Below are 22487 nucleotides of genomic sequence, written 5' to 3' on the forward strand. Positions count from 1 at the left end.
TAGGGCCTTGGAAAGGGTGGGATAAAGTGTAATTTTTTCTTTCTTTCTTTTTTTGGTCTGTAGCCTGTAACTCCCAGTACCAGATACTGGTTGCTACCCACATTGAGCTATTGATTGGAGGGACCTATCAGGTCCCCAAATCCAGACATCTTCCTGCCAAAGCACTTGATTACCCACCTGAGGCAAAAGGTAAGGCCCTACTGCTGAAGATACCATATGCTGCCAAAACAGAGCATGGAGACATGCCTGGAATCTGGAAGAAAGCTAGTCCCCAGACAGCCTGTCCAGTTCTGGAAAGCATTACGTGAGCTACTGGGGAAAAGTGGCCAACAATAGTCTGAGCAACCAGAAACCTAAGCTACTCAGAAGCAAACACCCTGACGATGTACATGCTAGTGCAATAGTGGCACACAGCCTTGGTGGGTAACCAATAGCTTTATTATTGGCTAGATCTGCTCAGTGTAAAGGAACCTGTATCTGGAATTGGGAACCAGATCAGAATCCCATGGAGACAAAGATTTTATGATCTCCAGTGTCAAGCTCTCACTAGTCTTTGGCTAAAAGGGCTACAGACATCAATCTCCCTAAATTAATAATGCTTATCCCATTTAAACTATGCTGACTTCACTCTCCACTGAAGAATCTGTTCTTTTTCAGAAGGTAGCAAGACAAGAGGAGATAAACTACCCCTCACACTTTAGCCAAGTCACAGCTGAAACCACAGAGAAATTGGGGAGATGAGCAAGAGTGCTGCTTCCATGCTGAACCTGATAATCAGCACCAGGGTGAAGGAAGCCTAAGGACCCCGGTTCGAGGCTCGGTTCCCCAGGTCCCACGTTAGCCAGATGCACAAGGGGGCACACACATCTGGAGTTCGTTTGCAGAGACTGGAAGCCCTGGCACGCCCATTCTCTCTCTCTCCCTCTACCTGTCTTTCTCTCTGTGTCTGTCGCTCTCAAATAAATAAATAAAAAACTAAAAAAAAAAAAAAAACTTACCCACAACGGCTCTGGGAATTTTGCAGAAGTGGGTGTGGGTAGACTGTAAGAGCCGTAGGTTGAGACATCATGCCCTGAGCCATTCCCTCCCCCTCAAAATAACTGACTGCTGCTCCCATAATACATAAATCACAACCCCACAGGGAAAGCCTGCAACTCCACTGAGGAGGGTCCCCCATGGAATGGAGGAAGGGATGAGGGAAAAGCGGGAACCAACACATGATGTATCCATACAAAATAGTTGTTAGTAATGATAAAAAAAATTGTAGGTTGCAAATAAACTCTTCTCTTCAAGTGGCTTCTAGATGGGGTATTCTGTCCCAGCAACAAAATGGTAACTAATACATCTATCAAAGAACTGTTTTAAAATAAATTTATGATTCTTTTTATCTGCAAATGTTTGGCTTCTATACTTACATACCTCTGGAGTCCTATAAAGCTTTTTGGGTGAAAAAGGGCCAGGAGTGGAAAAAGTTAAACCCTGGGGCTGAGAAGATAGCTCAGTGCTTAAAAGCAGTTTCTTGCAAAGCCTGACGACCCAAGTTCAATTCCCAAACCATCTGAGCAATCTAGACACAAAAAGTGTCATAACTATTTGATGTTTGTCTGCTGTGGTAAGAGGCCCTGGCTTGCACGCACGCATGCATGCACGCGCGTCTGCACACACACACGTTATTTATTACCTTCTTGCTTATAACAAAAAAAGAAGCCTTGAAGCCTTGCTATATGACATCCCAATGATACAGACACAGTTTTTAAAAATCAGCTATATATTTGCATAGAACCAAAGGAAAGCTGAACAATCCAACATGATATCCTATGAGGTTTATCATTTAATTACTGATTCAGTTATTTTGTTTTATTTTTCATGGTAGGGACTGTAGCCCAGGTTCACCTGGAACTCATTCTATCATCCCAGACTGGCCTTGAACTCATGGCAATCCTCCGACCTCTGCCTTTAGATGCTGGGATTGGCCCATACCTGGCTGATCGAGTTTTGAAAATGGTAGTAATTTGGTCTTCTCCCTAACTTTCTTTTTTATATGCTTCATTTACTGAAACATAGGAAACCTAGACATCTACAGTTTTCCCAGAATCAGTATGAAGTCCAAAAAAGTCTTTTTTGATGATGTACCGAACACACTGCAAAATCACATTTCTTTCATGTCGAATGTCTGGAGCAAGAAGCTAAAAAAGAAATATAAAAAATATTAGTTGGTAAAAACATATGACCAAGAAGAAATGCAATAAAATATTAAGTGTATCTCCTTATATAAAGAACCCAGAACAGTAAGAGATGTATATTTACTGATTATTTTGCTAAAATACAATGAAAACAGATTTTTTTGGTCTTTTAATGATCTAGCCTTTTAAACAGCACAAATGTTCTAGGAATATTTAACAAAGGGCAAGAAAGCAGATTTAAGTTATGATTCTTATATGAGTGTGATTTGTCTTTTTTGTCTGAGTAACTTACCCTCAGTATATTTTCCAATTCTATCCATTTTCCTATAAATTTCATAATTATTTCCTCCCTCCCTCCCTACTTTATTTCTTTCTTTGAGGTAGGGTCAAACTTTAGCCCAGGCTGACCTGGAATCCACTATGTAATCTTAGGGAGGCCTCAATTTCATGGTGATCCTACCTCTGCCTCCTGAGTGCTGGGATTAAAGGTGTACACCACTACACCTGGCTCATAATTTCATTTTTCTTTACAGCTGAATGAAATTCCATTGTGTATGAAAATAGCAAACAACAAAATTAAAAAAAACAATTGGGAATGGTGGTGCATGCATTTAATACCAGCACGTGGGAGGCAGAAGTAGGATTGTTGTGAATTAGAGGCTAGTCTGAGACTGCAAAGTGAATTCCAGGTCAGCCTGGGCTACAGCGACCCTACCCCAAAAAGTATAAACAAAAAAATTAAAATAAACCTAGGAGAAAAGCAGTCAGAATTTCTTACTCTACAAACCATCATTCCCTCAAGCTGGGTACAGTGGTGTGGCACTCACCTGTAGACCTAGGTATTTGGGGAGATCATTTGAGCTTAGTAATTCAGAGAAAGCCTGACCAATATAACAAGACCCGATCTCTTTAAAAATTATTTTTTAAACTCAGTAGCAGAAGCCAGTAAGTTAAAAAGGAGATATAAAGGGAAGAGAACGGAAGGGAGAAGGGTACTTAATAGGTTGGTATTGTATATATGTAAATAGAAAGATTGAGATGGGGAGGGGATATGATGGAGAATGGAATTTCAAAGGGGAAAGTGGGGTGGGGGGAAGAGGGTATTACCATTGGATATTTTTTATAATCATGGAAAATCTTAATAAAAATTTAAGAAAAAAAATTAAAAATTAAAATAAAAGTCTATAAAAAATATTTTTTAAAGCTGGGCATGGTGGTGCATGCCTTTAATCCCAGCACTCGAGAGGTAGAGGTAGGAGGATTGCCGTGAGTTCAAAGCCACCCTGAGACTACAGATGAATTCCAGGTCAGCCTGGGCTAGACTGAGACCCTACCTCAACCCCCCCAATATTTTTTAAATAATAACAATAAATTCCCTGAAATGCAATCTATAAGTGATATAAAAACTGGTAAGGAAGCATATTAAACACATTGACACTGAAATTGGTAATGTTTCAACTAGGCTTGACTTTGTTAGCTTTCCAGTTTTGTCATAACTGAGAGAAAGATAAAATCCCTCTTATTCAGAAAAAGTACAAAATCAAGGATTACATTATTTGCTAAAACGATACTTATTTCATTTCAATTTATTTTCTGATGTCATCAATATTGATCAGAAAAATTATTCAGTGACCTTCAATGGAAAGATGATTTAATTCAGCACTTATAGTCATTTTAAAACCACAATTAAATATATCTTGCAGTGGTAGTGATTAAAATAAGAGTCCATTTCAGAGCCATCTTAATAATAAACAACACGGAACACTAACAGGGCAGATACAGCACAGCCCAGGCTATAGCTTAAGTCAAAAAGAGACTTTTCTGGCTAGAGAGATGGCTTGCCTACAAAGCCAAAGGACCAAGGTTTGATTCCCTAGGACCCATGTAAGCCAGATGCAAGGTGTCACATGTGCCTGGAGTTCATTTGCAGCAGCTGGAGACCCTGGTGCGCCCATTCTCTCTCTCTTAAATAAATAAAAATTAAATATATATATATATATATATGTATGTATGTATGTATGTATGTATGTATGTATGTATGTATATGTATGTATGTGTGTGTGTGTGTGTGTGTGTGTGTGTGTGTATATATATATATATATATATATATATATATATTTTTTTTTTTTTTTTTTTTAATAAAAGAGATCTTCTAGCTGGGCGTGGTGGCACACGCCTTTAATCCCAGCACTCAGGAGGCAGAGGTAGGAGGATCACCATGACTTCGAGGCTATCCAGAGACTACATACTGAGTTCCAGGTCAGCCTGGGCTACAGTGAGACCCTATACCTTGAATTCCCCACCCCCCGCCAAAAAAGAGAGATTTTTCACAGAATGTCAACAGTTTCAAATCCAAGGAATATTTCTGTTTCTCACTGTAGAAATGGGAAATGAGAATTGTCAGGAAACTCTGGGTATTTTTTTGCCATTACATCATGGTTTTCAATAGGTACTTGCATTTTAATACAACAACAAAAAAATATTTTCCCGAATTCAGACTGCCATTGTATTTAGCTATGCTTTCAGAGAAAACTTCACAGGCCTTTAATCCCAGCACCTGGGAGGCAGAGGTAGGAGGATCACCATGAGTTTGAGGCCACCCTGAGATTATATAGTGAATTGCAGGTCACACTGTCCTACAGCAAGACCCTACCTCAAAAAACAAACAAATAAAAATTACTACAATACACAAATAAGAACGATTTAATGCTAATAAGTATTCTTCACACCAGTCAAACTAAGCCCACACTGACCTAGAACTTTGTAGTCTCAGGCTATCTTCAAACTCACAGCAGTCCTCCTACCTAAACTTCCTGAGTACTGGGATTAAAGGTATGCCCAAATATAATTTTAACACAGACAAGTCTTCAAGGAGCCGTGATCCAGCAGCACACACCCCCTCAATGCTCCTTGGTGGCCCCTGCCTTTCTGAGAACACAGACATTATAGAGTGAAGGACCACTTACCATTTCCAAGAGATATGGATGATGTGCTCTTGGTTCAAATAATGTTTGATAGTTGGGAACCGGTTTCTTCCTCTTAAGGTTTGTCTTTTTAAAACCTTTATTTTGGGTCTCCCACTTGGCTCCAGAGACATTTCTAACAGTTGTTTTAGCATCTTGTCTTGGACTCTCAGGAGGACTGCTATGAGAAACCTGGTTTTCTGCCAGCATGTCTGCCTCAGTCTTGATGGGAGTTTCTAGTGTGGTGAAAAGCAAACAAAAAAGAAATAAACAACCAAAAGAGCTTAAATAACCTTCCTACAAGCCACAGTATTGGTTAGCTAAAGATTAGACAATCGAAGATTCTCGAAGGCATTTTTTTTGGTTGGTTGTTTATCCAAGGTAGGATCTCACTTGAGCCCAGGCTGACCTCAAACTCAGTGATCCTCTGCCTCCTGAATGCTGGAATTAAAGGTGTATGCCACCATGCACAGAAGGCATTTGTAACACATTTCTTTTCTTCCTCCTCAAATTGGGAGTTATAACTACCAAGACTTGAGGCAGCCATAGAGAGCTACAAAATGACCTCTATGAAGGGCTGGAGAGATGGCTTAGTGGTTAAGCGCTTGCCTGTGAAGCCTAAGGACACCAGTTTGAGGCTTGATTCCACAGGACCCATGTAAGCCAGATGCGCAAGGTGGCACATCCATCTGGAGTTTGTTTGCAGTGGCTGGAGGCCCTGGAGAGCCCATTCTCTCTCTCTGCCTCTTTCTCTTTTTGTGTTGTTCTCAAATAAACAAATAAAAATGAATAAAAAATTTTAAAAAAAGATCTCTATGAAGAAAATCATATGAGCTAGAAATATGGACCAACACAAAGGAATGATAAATGCCAGAAAATAGTTAAATATGTAAATCATCAACTCAAAAGACATCTTTTATTTGAAAAAAAGTCTCTAAAGATGACTGGACTATTTCAAGGAAAAATTAGTAAGGAAGTGGGATTTGTAACATGTGGAGAAATAAAGTCTATGGGGCTGGAGGGATGGCTTAGCAGTTAAGGCACTTGCCTGCAAAGCCAAAGAACCCAGGACCCACATAAGCCTGATGTGCAAAGTGGCACATGCATCTGGAGTTCATTTGTTTTAATACATGATACATAAAAATGGTCTGAATAGCCGGGCATGGTGGCACACACCTTTAATCCCTGCACTTAGGAGGCAGAGATAGGAGATCACCATGAGTCTGAGGCTACCCTGAGACTACATAGTGAATTCCAGGTCAGCCTGAGCTAGAGTGAAACCATACCTCAAAAACCAAAACAAAACAAAACAAAAGGTCTGAATATCTCACTTAAAAGGCAGAAATGACTGGAGTGGGAAGGAAGGGGAGTAAAAGACCTAGCTACCCAATTCTAAGAAACTGTACAGAAATACAGGCAGTCACTGCCTTGAACTGAGATTCTCAGACACTACTACACAACCCTAAAGAGAATTTGTATCAAGTCAAAAGTCAAAGGATGAAGAGATACACTATGTAAGCCAGTATCAGACAAAAAGTGCTTCAGAGTAAGGAATGGATGACCAGGGATAAAGAGTGACAGTTCACAGTACCCAAATGCTCAGTTCATCAAGAGCATGTGGGCAAAGAGGCCCACGCCTGAAATCTGGGGAGGATAAGGCCAGAGGATCACCAGTTCTAGGCCAGGATGGGTTACAGAGCATGACCCTCTCTCAAAGACAAAACAAACTACATGGAAGAATAATACAGTAATACAGCAAATACAGTAATACAGTAAACAGCAAAACCTCATGGAACTGCAAGAAGAAATGCACAAATCATTATAATGACTAGAGACTCAAGCACTCTCAAGTAAGTAGGAATACAGAAGACAATACACTAGCAACTCAAATTTGAAAAGTACTTAATCCAATACTTACTCTTGTCAAGTCCACAAAAACACTGACCTTATATTGGACCCTAAAGAGTCTTAGCAAACTGAAGAAACCTAAAAGCATATGGTTATGTTCTTTGACCCTAATAGAAGTAAATGAAAATCATTAACAGGAAACTGGGTAGAAACCCTTAGATATTTGGGAATCAAACAAACAAAGACAATACATAAGTAAAGCAACTGATGTTGACCCCTGGTCTCCATGAAAATTTGGACACATACGTGTGCAGGCACACCTGCATACACACAGACACATACAAATGTAAAAAGAACTGGGCCAAAATTGGTTCCTTGACAAGATGAATAATAAATACCTAGCAAAACTGATCAAGAAAAATCGGGGAAGGCCTATTAATAAACTAAGGAATAAGAAAATATTACTAGATCTAGAAACCCAGTTAAAGGCGCTTTTCTGCAAAGCCTGCTGGCCTGGGCTTGACTCCTCAGTGCCCACGTAAAAGCTACATGTACAAAGTGGTGCATGTGTCTAGAGTTTATTGTAACAGCAAGAGGCCCTGGAGTACACATATCCTCCCTCTCCCTCTTTCTCTCTCTCACAAATAAATAATATTTTTAAAAATAATATTTTTGGGCTGGAGAGATGGCTTAGTAGTTAAGGCGCTTGCTTGCCTGCAAAGCATAAAGTCCCCCAGGTTTGATTCACCAGTACCCACATAAGCCAGATGCACATGGTGGTGCATGTGTCTGGAGTTTGTTTGCAGTGGCTAGAGGCCCCAGTGTGCCTATTTTCTCTCTCTCAAATAGATAATTTTTTTTATTTTTAAGAATATTTTTAAAAAGAAAATATTACTATACTATCATAAGAAATACCAAGACATTCATATTAGGACAAATAGAAAATCAGATTAATTCTATATTTATTAAGAAATGTAATTCATAATTTACAACTTTCCCAAAATAAAAAGTGTTAGATTCACATAGCTTCACCATCGGACTCTATAAAGTAGAAGCAATAAAAGTCCTGTATGGAACTGGGGATAGTGGCACAAACCTTTAATCCCAGCTCACAAGGAGGCAAATGTAGGAGGACTACTGTGAGTTTGAGGTCAGGTTGGGACTACAGAGTTCCAGATCAACCTGGGCTAGAGAGAGACCCTACCTTGAAAAAAAAATCTTATATGGACTCTTCAAAGAGGAACAGGCCCCAACTCATACTAAATTCCTTACAATAAAAGGAGATCATATTAATATCCCTTTAAGCACAAATGAAACCTCTCTTAAGAAAATGTTAGCAGATCAAATCCATTAATGCATTAAAAACGCAATATATGATAACCAGGTAGATATTATCCCAGGAATACAAACAGGCTCATTCGATATTTAGGAGATGAAGGAACCTAGGAAATATGGCAGACTAAAACTAACTGAAAATACTTTGCATTGAAAGTTTCCTAATTTATATACAAATGATCCTGGCAGCCCCTAACCTGAGCACTAACTATCTCAGGGGTCCTGCTTTAGCCCATCTAAGTTAGAGCCTACAGTTAACATTAATGATTTCCTAGTGACATGATGGTTTACCAAAGCTGAATTCAAACTATATAAAATAATTCTTAAGACTCATGATGCAAAAGGTGATGCATGTTTCTGGAGTTTGCAGTGGCTGGAGGGTCTGGCTTGTCCATTTTCTGTCTCTTCCCCTCTCTTAAATAGATAAATAAATAAAATATTTAGACGAGGGCTGAAGAGATGTCTTAGCAGTTAATGCACTTGCCTGCAAAGCCTAAGAATTCATATAAAAACTCCAGGTCCCATGTAAGCCAGACACACAGTGACCCAAGTGCACACATGCACACAAGGGGCACATGAATCTGGAGTTCATTTGCAGCAGCTGAAGTCCCTGGCATGCCCTATTCTCTCTCCCCCTAATAAATAAAAGAAAAAAAATTTAAAAAAAATTGAGCTAGGTGTGGTGGCCCAGCATGCCTTTAATCCCAGCACTCAGGAGGCAGAGGTAGGATTGCTATGAGTTTGAGGCCAGACTGAGACTACATAATGAGTTTCAGGTTAGCCTGGGCTAGAGCAGGACCTTACCTTGCGGGGAAGGGTGAAGACTTGGGAGTACAAAGAAATAACTTTCACCTTAAAACAATTTAAAATAACTAGTCAAAATGAATCCATACAGAAACAGAATGCCTCAGCTATCTATAAAAGCAACAGCTCTGTGCTCCTGCTCAAGGAGACAGCAAATAACACACTGAGGGCCAAGAGGGAAGGCAATACAGTAAATCTAGAACAGAGCGGCGTGGCCGCACACTAGCACAGCACACTTATCTGCTCTAAACTCAGCACCCTATGAAGGCATGAGACTTCAAAGATCACTTCTAGTTCCCGCTCTTCCTCCAAACTGAAAGGTAGTGATATCCTCAAGATGAAGACCTGAGTATGAAAGTATTAAATGTCTCATCTTGAAAGCACTGGTTCACCTTTTTTTTAAGGGACTTAGTCATCTGTTAATAGTTCTCTCCCTTATCACCTATTATAAATACAACTGATAGGTGGGAAATGTAATACATGTTTAAAGAATAACTCCACTTCATATCAGCATAATGGAAGCAAGAGTAAGAAATAAATACTGTTTTTCTTAAAGTTCAAAAAAAAGGGGCACCTGTTGGTTAAGGAATACTATGAAAAAGCCAAAGTAGATTATTTTTCAAAATTCAAGTAGCTTTTAGCAAGCTACCATTAAAAAGAAATTCCCATGGTAAGGTTGATAAGTAAATATATTTCAAATCTCATTAAATCCTTACTCTTCCTTATTCAATATCCAACTATATAGACACTGGTATCTCAGAGCAGCTAAGTTCATCCAATCACATCTGAACTTCCCTTTGTTCTACTTAAACACTTTTGGACCACCCTTTATAACACATAGGCTAATGCAACCACAAGTACAAGGCTGCTGTGTTTTCCAAGAGAGATAACTTATGTGGTGTGTTCTAAAGAGCAATGCCCTATGTACAATCTTCTTTTTCTGTGCTCTACCATATAAGACAGGGTCTTTTGCCACTGAAAATGAAATTGTCACATTAGCTGGCCTGAGAACGTCATAGTCACCTGGCTTTCTTCCCACTGTTAAAGGCACCTTGGGATCACAGATGCATGTGCCTCTGCACCTGGCTTTACGTGAGTGCTAGGGAATTGAACCCAGAGAGGCAGATTTTGGAAATTTTGCCTTTTTAAGAGACAGGATGTAGTGGTTTGATTCAGGTGTCCCCCATAAACTTAGGTGTTCTGGATGCTAGCTTCCCCAGATGATGGCAATTGGAAATTAAAGCCTCCTGGAAGCTGTGTATCGTTCGTTGGAGGCGGGCTTATATAACGGTGTTATAGCCAGTTTCCCCTTGCCAATGTTTGGCACAATCTCCTGTTGCTGTTGTCCACCTTATGTTAGCCAGGGGGTGATGTCCACCCTCTGCTCATGCCATCGTTTTCCCTGCCATCATGGAGCTTCCCCTTGAGCCTGTAAGCCAAAATAAACCTATTTTTTCCCCCACAAGCTGTTCTTGGTTGGGTGATTTCTTCCAGCAATGTGAACCTGACTGCAACACAGGGCCTCATTTGGCATAGACTGGCCTCCATTTCTTTTTCTAACCAAAGATAGACTTGAACTGCAGCCTTCACTCTCAAGTGCTAGAATTACTGGTGTGCACTAGCATACACAATTTAGGAGAAGCTGAGAATTGAACTAGGGCTTTGTGCATACTAGATAGGCACTCTACCAGACCCTTCACTAATTTTTTCCCATTCTTTTATAATAAAGGCCTCTCCCTGCCCATGAGAAGGGAATGACTTTCCTTTTGCTAATTCTTTTAGCAGCAGTGATTTCTTTTCCTGCTTACTTTTTCATTATGTTGTATTACTTTTGTCTTTTTCTCCCAGACCTGGAACTCACTCCATAGTTTCAGCTGGCCTCAAACTCACAATGATCCTCCTACCTGTTGGGATTATAGGTGTGTGCCACCATACCTGGCTTGCTCCTGTGTTTTTGGATGCCAAGTTAATTTTACTTCTGAGTCAAACAAAAGCGAGCTTGAAGAACAAATAAAGAACACGCACCAGGACACTAGTGATGCACGATGAGCCACAACCGAAAAGAGTAGTGGGCGTGTGCACTGCTGCGCAACACAAGCCTGACTTGACTTACCTTCTGGCTCACTTTCTGAACCGGAAAGACTGCCATAGCTGCTCATGAGGGAACACAGGGCTGGCGTCACTTCCTTAGGCACGACAGCCTGCTGTGGCTTCTCCTCCTTATCAGACTCTAAAATAGAAGAGGAAACAAACCAAGATTGAACAGTGTATTCTGAAATATACCACCATTAGAAAGAAAGCTGACTTCCACATTCTCATCTATAAGTGAAAATAAAGTAATTTCTGATCATTTCCTTACTCTTCCCAACCAAAAAAAAAAAAAAAAAAAACCAAAGAAATGAATTCTAGAAGGCGTGAAACATTTATGCTTAGCCTAAGAGAAAATCTTTCTTTTTGTTTGTTTTTTATTTTTTGAGGTAGGGCTTCACTCTAGCCCAGGCTGACCTGGAATTCACTATGTAGTCTCAGGCTGGCCTCGAACTCACAGTGATCCTCCTACCTCTGCTTCCCAAGTGCTGGGATTAAAGGTGTGTGCCAGCATGCCCAGCCTAAAAATATCTTAAGAAAGAAACTATTTGCTCTACGGAGAGAGACAAATGGTGACTATACACAGCTCAGCTAACTTAACAAGCTTCATGGGTTATGAAATTAGGGCCTTTTCTCAATTATCTTAGTTATACACTGTTTGCTGTTAATTTATAGGCAATGAAAAAGCCAAAACAGTATTTAACTTTACTGGATCAGGATCATTAACCCTGATAATCAGACTTACGGAGAAATAAAATATAAAAATACTCAGCACTCGGGAGGCAGAGGTAGGAGGATCATTGTGAGTTCAAGGCCACCCTGAGATTACATAGTGAATTCCAGGTCAGCCTGAGCTATAGTGAGATCCTACCTGGAAAGAAAAATAAAATCACTCTTTTTGTTGATTATAAAGTAAGTTTTTTAGGACCCAAATAATATTTAAATTTTTTTGTTAATTTTTATTTATTTATTTGAGAGTGACAGACAAAGAGTCAGAGAGAGAGAATGGGCATGCCAGGACCTCCAGCCACTGCAAACGAACTCCAGATGCATGTGACCCCTTGTGCATCTGGCTCACGCAGGTCCTGGAGCATCGAGCCTCAAACCGGGATCCATAGGCTTCATAGGCAAGAGCTTAACCGCTAAGCCATCTCTCCAGCCCTTGCCTGAAACTTCTAAGAACTTAAGTCAAGAAGCCAACCATGAGAATTTCACAAGTACTAGGGCGCCTACCACAGGAACAGTGTTTGATCAGAGCCAGCAAGTCTCTGTAGCCCCAGAACATCATCTATTACATTTACATTTAGCAGCTCTGAAAACATTATCTCTATTCAAGACAACCCATAAAAATAAAGCATTACTAAAGACAAAAGTAACCGGTCTACTTAATGAACCAACACGACTCAACTAATATAAGATGTTTCCATATTGAGCATTAAATGGTTACCAAGCCAGTCTAGGGAAACCAAAATATGTCTCTAGAAAATGAACATATTCTTTCATGTGAATGCTGGCCTTGCAGCTCCGGTGGGATGAATACACATCCTCCACCACCCACAGTACACGCCCCACACCTGAGAAGCGAAGCAGTGTGTTAATATTAGGCTAGATTATTATCTCTTTATTTAGAAAAATAAAAGGAAAAAAATAATGCAGTTTGTATAAGCAAATTACAAGTGAAGTAAGTAGAAATCTACCACAAAGTTACTATACAGTACCTCCTAAAGAGATGAAAACATAAAAGCAGCTGCAGAGATGGCTCGGTGGTTAAGGTGCCTGTCTGCAAAGCCTACAGACCAGGGTTCAATTCCTAAAATCCACATGAAGGTGGTACATGCATCTGGAATTTGTGTGCAAGGGCTAGAGGGCCTGGTGTGCCCACTCCCCCAACCTCTTTATCTGACCCTTCCTCTCTCTCTCTCTCAAATAAATAATTTTTTTAAAAGTTTAAGAACTAAATGTTATATTCTTTAAAAGCATGATCCCACATAATTCTTTTTTTTTTTTTTTTTGGAGGTAGGGTCTTGCTCTAGCCCAGGCTGACCTGGAATTTACTATGTAGTCTCAGGGTGGCCTCGAATGCACGGCGATCCTCCTACCTCTGCCTCCCAAGTGCTGGGATTACAGGCATGTACCACTACACCGTGCCCACATAATTCTTATTAATCCTTACGCAGCACCAGATGATTTTCACTATTACCTATCCTTCAGTTACATGTCATGACTACTTAGTCTCCACAGCTGTAACAGCATGTCTTTCCTCCTCCGCTGTGAATGTGTCTTAACTGAATTAATAGACCTCAGTTTGGTGTGTGTTTTTAAAAAATATTTTATTTTTATTTACTTGACAGGGAGAAGAGAGATTAAGAGAATGCCAAGGCCTCCAGCCACTGCAAACTTCAGATGCCTGCACCCCCTTGTGCATCTGGCTAACACAGGTCCTGGGGAATCAAACCTGGGTCCTTTGGCTTTGCAGGCAAATGCCTTAACTGTGAAACCCTCCCTCCAGACCTTTTTTTTTTTTTTTCCTCAGATAAGGTCTTGACACAGGGTGCTATTTATCTAAAATGGGATGCTGAGGAATAATCCTGGAACCCCAAGCCCTGAGTTTGTGTCTGTCAAATTTCAAAAGAATTGGCAATCCAGACCAAAGAGAATGATTAAAGCACATTTTATTTGAACATAACAGGGATGAGAGGGAGAGAAAAGGGTGGAGGGTTTGAGGGTGAGGGAGAAGACACAGGAAAACAGCCAGAACAACAACAAAAAAATACACCATGTGGCCCCAGAGCCTATGTATATGAACATAGACCTTGGATACAAAAAAAAAAAAAAAAAAGGGTGACAAGAGGCTTAAAAAAAGCGTGGGCTTCCAAAGAGATTAAAGAGTAAAACCAGGGCTGGAGAGATGGCTTAGCGGTTAAGCGCTTGCCTGTGAAGAACCCTGGTTTGAGGCTCGATTTCCCCAGGACCCACGTTAGCCAGATGGACAAGGGGGCGCACGCGTCTGGAGTTCATTTGCAGTACCTGGAGGCCCTGGCACGTCCATTCTCTCTCTCTATCTGCCTCTTTGTCTGTTGCTCTCAAATAAATAAAAATAAACAAAAATAAACTTTAAAAAAAAAAAGTAAAACCAGAGGCAGGCATGGTAGCCCATGCCTTTAATCCCATCACTGGGACACAGAGGTAGGAGGATCACCATGAATTCAAGGAAAGCCAGAGATTACATGGTGAATTCCAGGTCAGCCTGCGCTACACCAAGACCCTACCTTGAAAAACCAAAAAACAAAAACAACAACAAAAAAATTAAAATTAAATAAAACCAGTAATAAAAAAAATGTTGCTGCCAGGGTGGGAGATAATCTGCCCAAAGACCCAAGCTTGGGGTTGTATGCAGCTCAAGGCCAGAGAGGAGAAAAGACAAAAACAGTTTTTCCATGAGTTTAAAACCCAGTTTGCGCTCCAGAAGTAATTGGCACACTTGTGCCAGGTATACTAGCCCATCTGCCTGGGCTCCAAGACGGAATCCACCCATACTTGGGCAGGGAGCCACAGTTCCACAAGAGATCGGATTGAGTAACAAGCAGACATTGAGTCCTGCAACTCAAGCCGATGGGGCCATCTGAGATTGGCGTGTGAAGCCATCTATCTAACCTGGCCCCTCCCTCTCAGTCTTACTATGTAGATTTGGTTGGCTTTAACTAATTCCAGATGCATGTGCCACTTTGTGCATCTGGCTTCACAGAATCAAACCTGGGTCGTTAGGTTTCACAGGCAAGTACCTTAACCACTAAGCCATCTCTCCGCCCCCCACCCCTTTTTAAACCAGAGACGATAACCCTTTCCCAGAACATCAAAGGGCCATGACATCAATATGACTCATGTGATTCACTAATCATGATATTTAGCTTGACTGTTGGGTTGTCTGCCCAGTTTCTTTCTTTCTTTCTTTCTTTTTTTTTTAACAATTTTTAAAATTTTTATTTTTATTTATTTGCAAGCAGAACAAGAAAGACAAAAGAGAATGGTGCACCTGGGCCTCCAGTCACTGCAGATGAGCTCCATATGCTTGTGTCCCTTTGTGCATCTGGCTTTATGTGGGTACTAGGGAATCAAACTTTGGTCCTTAGGCTTTGTAGGTAAGCACCCTAATTGCTGAGCCAACTCTCCAGATCCCAGTTTCTCCATTTTTATAAAGTTACAATTTCTATTTTTCACTGTTCCATCTCTTGAAATGAATTATCAGTTCAAACTTAAACAAGTCCCCAACCCAAGTAAGAAATATCAAGAAACTTTAGACATTCACTAAAACACCACAATAATTAATGCATGTCAGAGGACAAGATATTTTGATGTCCTGCAATGCTGTTTTGCCTTAATGTTTTAAGGTTTCATCACTCATTTTGTCACTTAGTAGTTGATCTTGCCTAAAATAATTACTACTATGGTTTTCCAATGGTGACTTTCTATTTCTTAATTTTCTATATGTATGCACTGGAACTGTTATGTAAGGAAGATGGGCTTCTTACCCTCCCATTTATTTATTCTAGCATTTACTTAACTCTGTATGGACTCAAAGATACTTATTTTGGAGGATGGTAGTTAAAGTGTATTATCATTTATTTTGGGGTCAAATTGTTCCAACTTTGACCACTGAGAATTCTTTCTTTTTTCCACATATTTTATTTGTATTTATTTATTTAAGAGAGAAAATGAGCACACCACAGCCTCTAGCCACTGCAAATGAACTCCAGATACACTTAATGCATCTGGCTTATGTGGGCCCTGGGGAACTGAACCTGGGCCCTTTCGCTTTGCAGGCAAGTGCCTTAACCGCTAAGCCATCTCTCCAGCCTTGAGAATTGTTTAATACCCCTCTGAATGTGTTATGGCTCGCCCTGCACTGTGTTAGTTTGTTGGAGATATTGTGTCTGTGAAGCCCAGAGATTCAGCCTCCTGAGTGCTGAGATTGCAGGCATGTGCTACCACCTTTGGCAATCACTATTTTTCTTTTTTTTTTTTTGAGAACTTTCTGGCACTAGGCTAATCTCTAGATGCTCTTGGGCTAATCTTATTTTTTTTCTGTCCAAAAACGAGTCATGTCTCTAAAAGGCCCTGGTTCACTGGAGGATGGGTGGTAGGCATACTTCTTACTAGGAAGATCTCCCCAAAAGGTAAGGATTGGAAGTCAATACAAGCAAACAACTCTTCTCCTTTCTGGTACGTATTTTAGGGATTCAGCACAAGTAACAGCACTTTGAAAAGGGGTATTATCCTTTTGGTTCTGTCAAAACATCTTTCACAGCCAGACATAGTGCCACATGCTTATAATCCTTGCATTCAGGAGACTAAGCAGGAAGATCTTAAGTTCAAAATCACCTTGGGTTACATATGACAGTAGTCAGTTTTTTCTTTTTACATGGAAGCACAAGTCAACTTGTCCTGTTGCCCTAGAGAGAACTTAAGGATAAATTATAAGCATATAAAGATATAATCTCTGTTCTGAGGAAGAATATCACTATACAATATACTGAATTAGTATCATTTGCCCAAAAAGATCATGCTTATTCTCAGTAGCATAAATGATATTGGTTTCCAACAAATTTTGATAGGGGAGAAGCCATAAAATTTGGCTTATTTGCACCTGTGGCAATTCAAAACAATCCTGGAAATAATTTCCGTTTTTATAGCATACTTTGAAAATTATTTAATAAATATAATCTTTGTTTCACAGGCTGCCTGCTCTATGAACCCCTTCTCAAGACTCAGAACAGATACTCTAAAATGAGGCTTTTGACAAGATAAAACAAAAATTAAAACATTACATTTTTATGAATTTATGATTACATTTCCTGCAAACAACGCTATGGATAATCAACTTTAGCATCACTGAATATACAGCTATACACACACACACACACACACACACACACACGGGGGGGGGGGGGGGCGCATTCCTATTGACCTTACCAGAGTCACTGTTTATCAAAGCACCAAGAGGATCGCCATTTGCCTTGGGTGTACCTTCTGGCTTCAAATCACAGAACTGATGGCCTGATCCAATGACTGTTTTCTGTCTAACATCATCACTTTTCCTTTTGTGATGTTTACTGGGACTTCTGATTTTTGCCATATGTGAATGTCTGGACATGCCCTTCATCTTTCTGGAGTAAGAAAAATGCAATTCTTAGTGTTAAAGACTTTTCTAAGAAATGTTTTAAAAAGGACCAGTGAAAGAAAAAAAAAAAAAGGACCAGTGAAGGTACTGAATGTAAAAGAAGCTTAAATGTTAACTTAACCAATTATAGCTAGTACATTAAAAGGAGCAAATTAAAAAAAAAAAACTCAATCATTCCCAGACAAGAGAAGTCTATAGTAGAACTTCAGAGGTAGTTTTAAATTTTTTATTTATTGCAGAGACAGAAAGACTATCAGCATGCCAAAGCCTCCTACCACTGGAAGTGAACTCCAGACACATGTGCCATTTTGTGCATCTGGTTTTATTTGGGTACTATGGAATTGAGTTGAAACAAAAGTCATGTGGCTTCACAAGCAAGCACCCTAAACCATTGGCCCTCTCTCCCCACAGTAGACTTTAAAGGGAGGGCTAACACCCCACAGTACATTTTACTTATGCTCAGATGCACATTTCCACCTGGGTTTTTATGCTTTAAAGTGGACTTTACTGTGCAATTTTATTTATTTATTTATTTTGCTTTTTGGAGGTAAGGTTTCACTCTAGTCCAGGATGACCTCAAACTCATGGTGATCCTCCTACCTCTACCTCGAATGCTGGAATTAAAGGTGTGCTTCCCCACGCCTAGCTTTATTGTGCATCTTTAGCAGAATAACCTAGCTGGCAGCATTCCTCTCACATACTGTACACAAAGCCAACTCATTTTTAAGGGGCTCTAAGGTTTAGAGGCATTTACAAAGATATACTGTTTTCAGCACACAGTCTCTACAATAAAGATGAAATGAAGTCTTAAAGGCAGAAGAAAAATGATATCCAATGGATCTACACAAAAGAATAAAAACCCAAACAGTAACTCTTTAGGTATTCTAGACATTAGCAACTAGCCCTCAACTGTGACTTGAGCTATGTCAATATTAGCAGATGTGCCTTAAGCAAATGCCTTAACAATTACTTACTGCTATCTGAAAAAGATAAAAAAGACACCCATTAAGAGCAGAAAGGCAATCCAAAGACTGAGATACACCTGTAACACATAACTCTACTCAAAGAAAAATGTGTATCAAAATATATTCCTACAAATTAAGAAATGTAGCACTCAGGAGGCAGGGGTAGGTGGAAGGCTCACCATAAGTTTGAGGCCAAACCGAGACTACATAGTGAATTCCAGGTCAGCATGGGCTAGAACAAGACCCTACCTAAAAAAAAAGAAATGCAACCCCAACCAATTAGTCAGATTTGAAATGGAACCTCACAAGAAAATATCTGCATGACAAGATGCACAACATTGTTAGCCAGAGGTATGAGATGGAGGAAAGGTGTAGGATCATCAAGCACTGATCAAAGCAGAAAGTCAGACACACGGAGTAGGGATATAATTTGTTCAACCACTTTAGGAAACTAGCCATATACATGGATACCCTATGACTTAATATGGTGTATGAAAATGAGTATTAATTTCACAAAAGACATGTAGAAAAATGTTCACAGCAGTTTTATTCATAACAGCCCAAGCTGGAAGCAACACAAATTCTATCAGTAGAATACATATGTATTCTCACAATTGAGTTCTATACAACACATTAAGAATGAATCAATTTACAATGATATGTAACATGGAAAATGGGCAAAACTAATTTTGAGCCACAGAAACTACACACCAACAACAAACACTATATGATTTCACTTATAAAATGCCAAGAACAGGTATAATAAATCTGTGATGATGAAAACCAGAAAAGGGAAGCTGAGTGTGGTGGTATGCACCTTTAATCACAGCACCTGGAAAATTGAAGTAGAATTGCCAAGAGTTCAAGGCCAGTCTGGGCTACAGATGAATTCCAGGTCACCCTGGGCTAGAATGAGACCATGCTTCCCTCAAAAAGAGAGAGAGACACAGGGAGGGAAGGACAGACAGCAAGCGAGTGAGCGAGAGAGAGTGCCAGCGAGCCAGAAAAGGGGTTGGTTACCTTTTTGAGGAAGCACTGAACAGGAAAGACCCTAAATGTTCTGGATATTAATCTGTATGGAGATTACATGGGCACATGCATGTGCAGAGATCATTTCTTCATAAGATTTCGTATCAAAAGAGAAGAGAGATTAGATGGAAAGAAGAAAGGATTCAGTAAGCAGAGGCTCAGGAAAAGGGAGGGTAATAGAAGAGGATTATGATCATATATATTGTCTATATGTATGAAACTTGTCAAAAAATTTTTTAATTTTTATTTATTTATTTGCAAGCAGAGAGACAGAAAGAGAGAGAGAGGCAGGCAGACAGAGAATGGGCATAATAGGGCCTCTAACCACTGCAAATGAACTCCAGACACATGTGTACCTTATGCATCTGGCTTATGTGGGTCCTGGGGAATCGAACCTAGGTCCTTCACAGGCAAACACCTTAACCATTAAGCCGTTTCTCCAGGCCTCCAAAATTTTTGTTTTGTTTTGGTGGTGTGGTTTTTCAAAGTAGGGGTCTCACTCTCACACAGGCTGTCCTGGAATTCACTATGTAGTCTCAGAGTGGCCTTGAACTCATAGCAATCCTCCTATCTCTGCTTCCTGAGTGCTGAGATTAAAGGCGTGTGCCAACACACCTGTCAAAATGTGATTGCTCCTTTTTTGTTTTGTTTTGCCCCCCAATTTTTTTAATCAGTAAAAAGTAAGTAAGATGGGAAAATTTTGGAAGGAAATAATGAAAGTAAGAGCAGGGAAAAAGAGAGATTCATATGTTGCTGACAGAAGAATGAACTTGTGTGGTATCAGTATTACAAATACATATATATTTTGACTCAACAAATCCATTTTCAGGAATCCTTCCTCAGATGTAATTGTGTAAAATGTATTATGTACAAGAGCAATAATGGTAACTTTTTATCAGTAAGCAATTGGGTAACAACTTAAATGCCAATAGGCACTTAGGTTAAACAAGGTATTATGGGACATCCCTAAGCTTTCCACAAATCCCTAAAGAATGAAGTTTACTGTATTTTATTTAGTTTTTGTTTATTTTTATTTATTTGACAGCAACAGACAGAGAAAGAGGCAGAGAGAGAGAGAGAGAGAGAGAAAGAGAGAGAGAATATGGCGTGCCAAGGCCCCCAGCCACTGTAACCGAACTCCAGACACGTGTGTCCCCTTGTGCATCTGGCTAACGTGGGTCCTGGGGAATCGAGCCTCGAACCAGGGTCCTTAGGCTTCACAGGCAAGCACTTAACCACTAAACTGTATTTTTTAATGTAGGATTAGCCCCAAGGAAGATTTGCAATGTCTGAGAAAGCGAAATGTAGAATAGTGTGGACAAATGAAGATAAATGGACTATACCTATCATCTACATGCTCTAACAGGGTCTCTGGGAAGGAGACTAGCTAGGAGACAAAGGCTTACATGGTCAGTGTGTATATTTATGTTACTAACATCATACACACAAATGTACACAGCAAGGCTAAGGCACTTAGTGTGGCAGAATATACTTCTCTGCATTTTAACTGCTATTACGTTACAAACTGTTAATGAGAACACTGAGGACACAAGCAAGTCTAAGGCACTTACCCATACTGTGTGGTTGACAGTACTTCTCCTCTCTTTTCCTTTTCAAGTTTTAACTTTTTCTTCCTTTCAATATTGGCCAGAGTTGGGTAGTTTCTAGAAAATAATAAAGGTTAACTACAAAAGAGTTTTTAGAATATAAACTGTACACAATCTAGCAACTGCTAAATTTAGTAATTCTTGTAAACAATACCAACTCACTATAGACTTTTCTTGAGGCAGGGTCTCATGTAGCACATTTGGGCTCAAGCTCATTATGTAAGTCAAGGATGACCCTGAGTTTCTGATCCTCCTGGATCCATCTCAGTCTATAACTGAGTATGGACATAGACCCACTCTATCATGTTTGGATAACACAGTGCTATGGTTCAAACCCAGTGTTTCATGCATATTAAAAAGCGAACACTCCAACAACTGAATGGCATGCTCAGCTCCTCACGTAATAAGCCTTTTGTTTTGTTTTTTTCAAGGTAGGGTCTTGCTTTAGCCATGAATAACCTGGAACTCTCTATGTAGTCTCAGGGTAGCCGTAATCTCACAACGATCCTTCTACCTTTACCTCTCAAGTACTGGGGTTAAAGGAATGTGCCACAATGCCCAGCTCATGTTACAAACTTTTAATTGCTTCTAGAATTTAAAAGAAAAGAGAGTAGGCTGTGACAATGCTTCTCAAAATGTAGTTGTTCACCCACACCTGACTATCAGATAAGGAGTTTACACTAGAATGTAAATTGAATGAATTACTTAAATGCACAAACTGATCTATGAGGCATGTACCCACAAATAATGATTCATGTCTAGTCAATTACTTTCGCAAATACTTGGTAGGCATATTCAGAGTCACCAAGGTAAGAGACAATTCTCTAAAAACAACCTACCAGGAAGGATAAAAACAGCATATAAAGTAGGGTAAAATATAGTCAAGTACCCAAAGGAATATAAAATGTTTGTCTTAGGGAGGGCAATATGCCAAAAATGGAGAAATCTAGAAAAAAACAATCATTGAAGACCTTGGTCTTCAATGGTGTCGATAGGCAGCAACCAGATGGACAAGCATCATATTGTGTTCTAAGCAAACGAAGATGAACAAGCCAAGACCACAGAAAATGTGAGACACCAGGAATCATTCTGTATTTAGTGAATGGAAGTAGGAATACGTTGTTTGATTACAGGTTAGAAGGGTGATGGGAAGCCACACAAAATTATGAATAAAGCTGTTGAGAAAGATTAAATCTGACAGCAGTGGGCATGATAAACTGCTTTCTTTGTTTCTTGATGCAGCTGTGTGGAGATGCAGGTTGTACAGTCTGATGATGAGGGAGATAGATCCTTAAGAGTATAAAAACATGAAAGAAAGGGAACATAGACTGCTCTCAACATTTAGCCTGGTGGTCCATCAGAGTAAACTTTGAGAAATAACAAACTGTGTTCTGTCACTTCCTAAGACACCTCTTTACCTTCTTCTTTTTTGGTTTTTCAAGGTAGGGTCTTGCTCTAGCCCAGGCTGACCTAGAATTCAGTATGTA

At 39.8% G+C, this 22487-nt stretch overlaps 1 protein-coding gene across 1 annotated transcript in view; it reads right to left on the minus strand.

Annotated features, from left to right (window-relative positions):
* Positions 1-1750: 1750 nt before the first annotated feature.
* The window catches only part of Nufip1 (nuclear FMR1 interacting protein 1), a 42834-nt gene continuing 22097 nt past the window's right edge, over positions 1751-22487 (minus strand). The window contains exons 6-10 of the mRNA XM_004665862.2: positions 20965-21057; positions 17192-17385; positions 11247-11363; positions 5150-5382; positions 1751-2186 (exon numbers count right to left, since the gene is read on the minus strand). Coding sequence (XP_004665919.2) covers positions 2070-2186; positions 5150-5382; positions 11247-11363; positions 17192-17385; positions 20965-21057 — 754 coding nt within the window. The 3' untranslated portion in view covers positions 1751-2069. The remainder of the gene's footprint in view (positions 2187-5149; positions 5383-11246; positions 11364-17191; positions 17386-20964; positions 21058-22487) is intronic.

Source organism: Jaculus jaculus, chromosome 3 (genome assembly GCF_020740685.1).
Source record: "Jaculus jaculus isolate mJacJac1 chromosome 3, mJacJac1.mat.Y.cur, whole genome shotgun sequence".
Lineage (NCBI taxonomy): Eukaryota > Metazoa > Chordata > Mammalia > Rodentia > Dipodidae > Jaculus > Jaculus jaculus.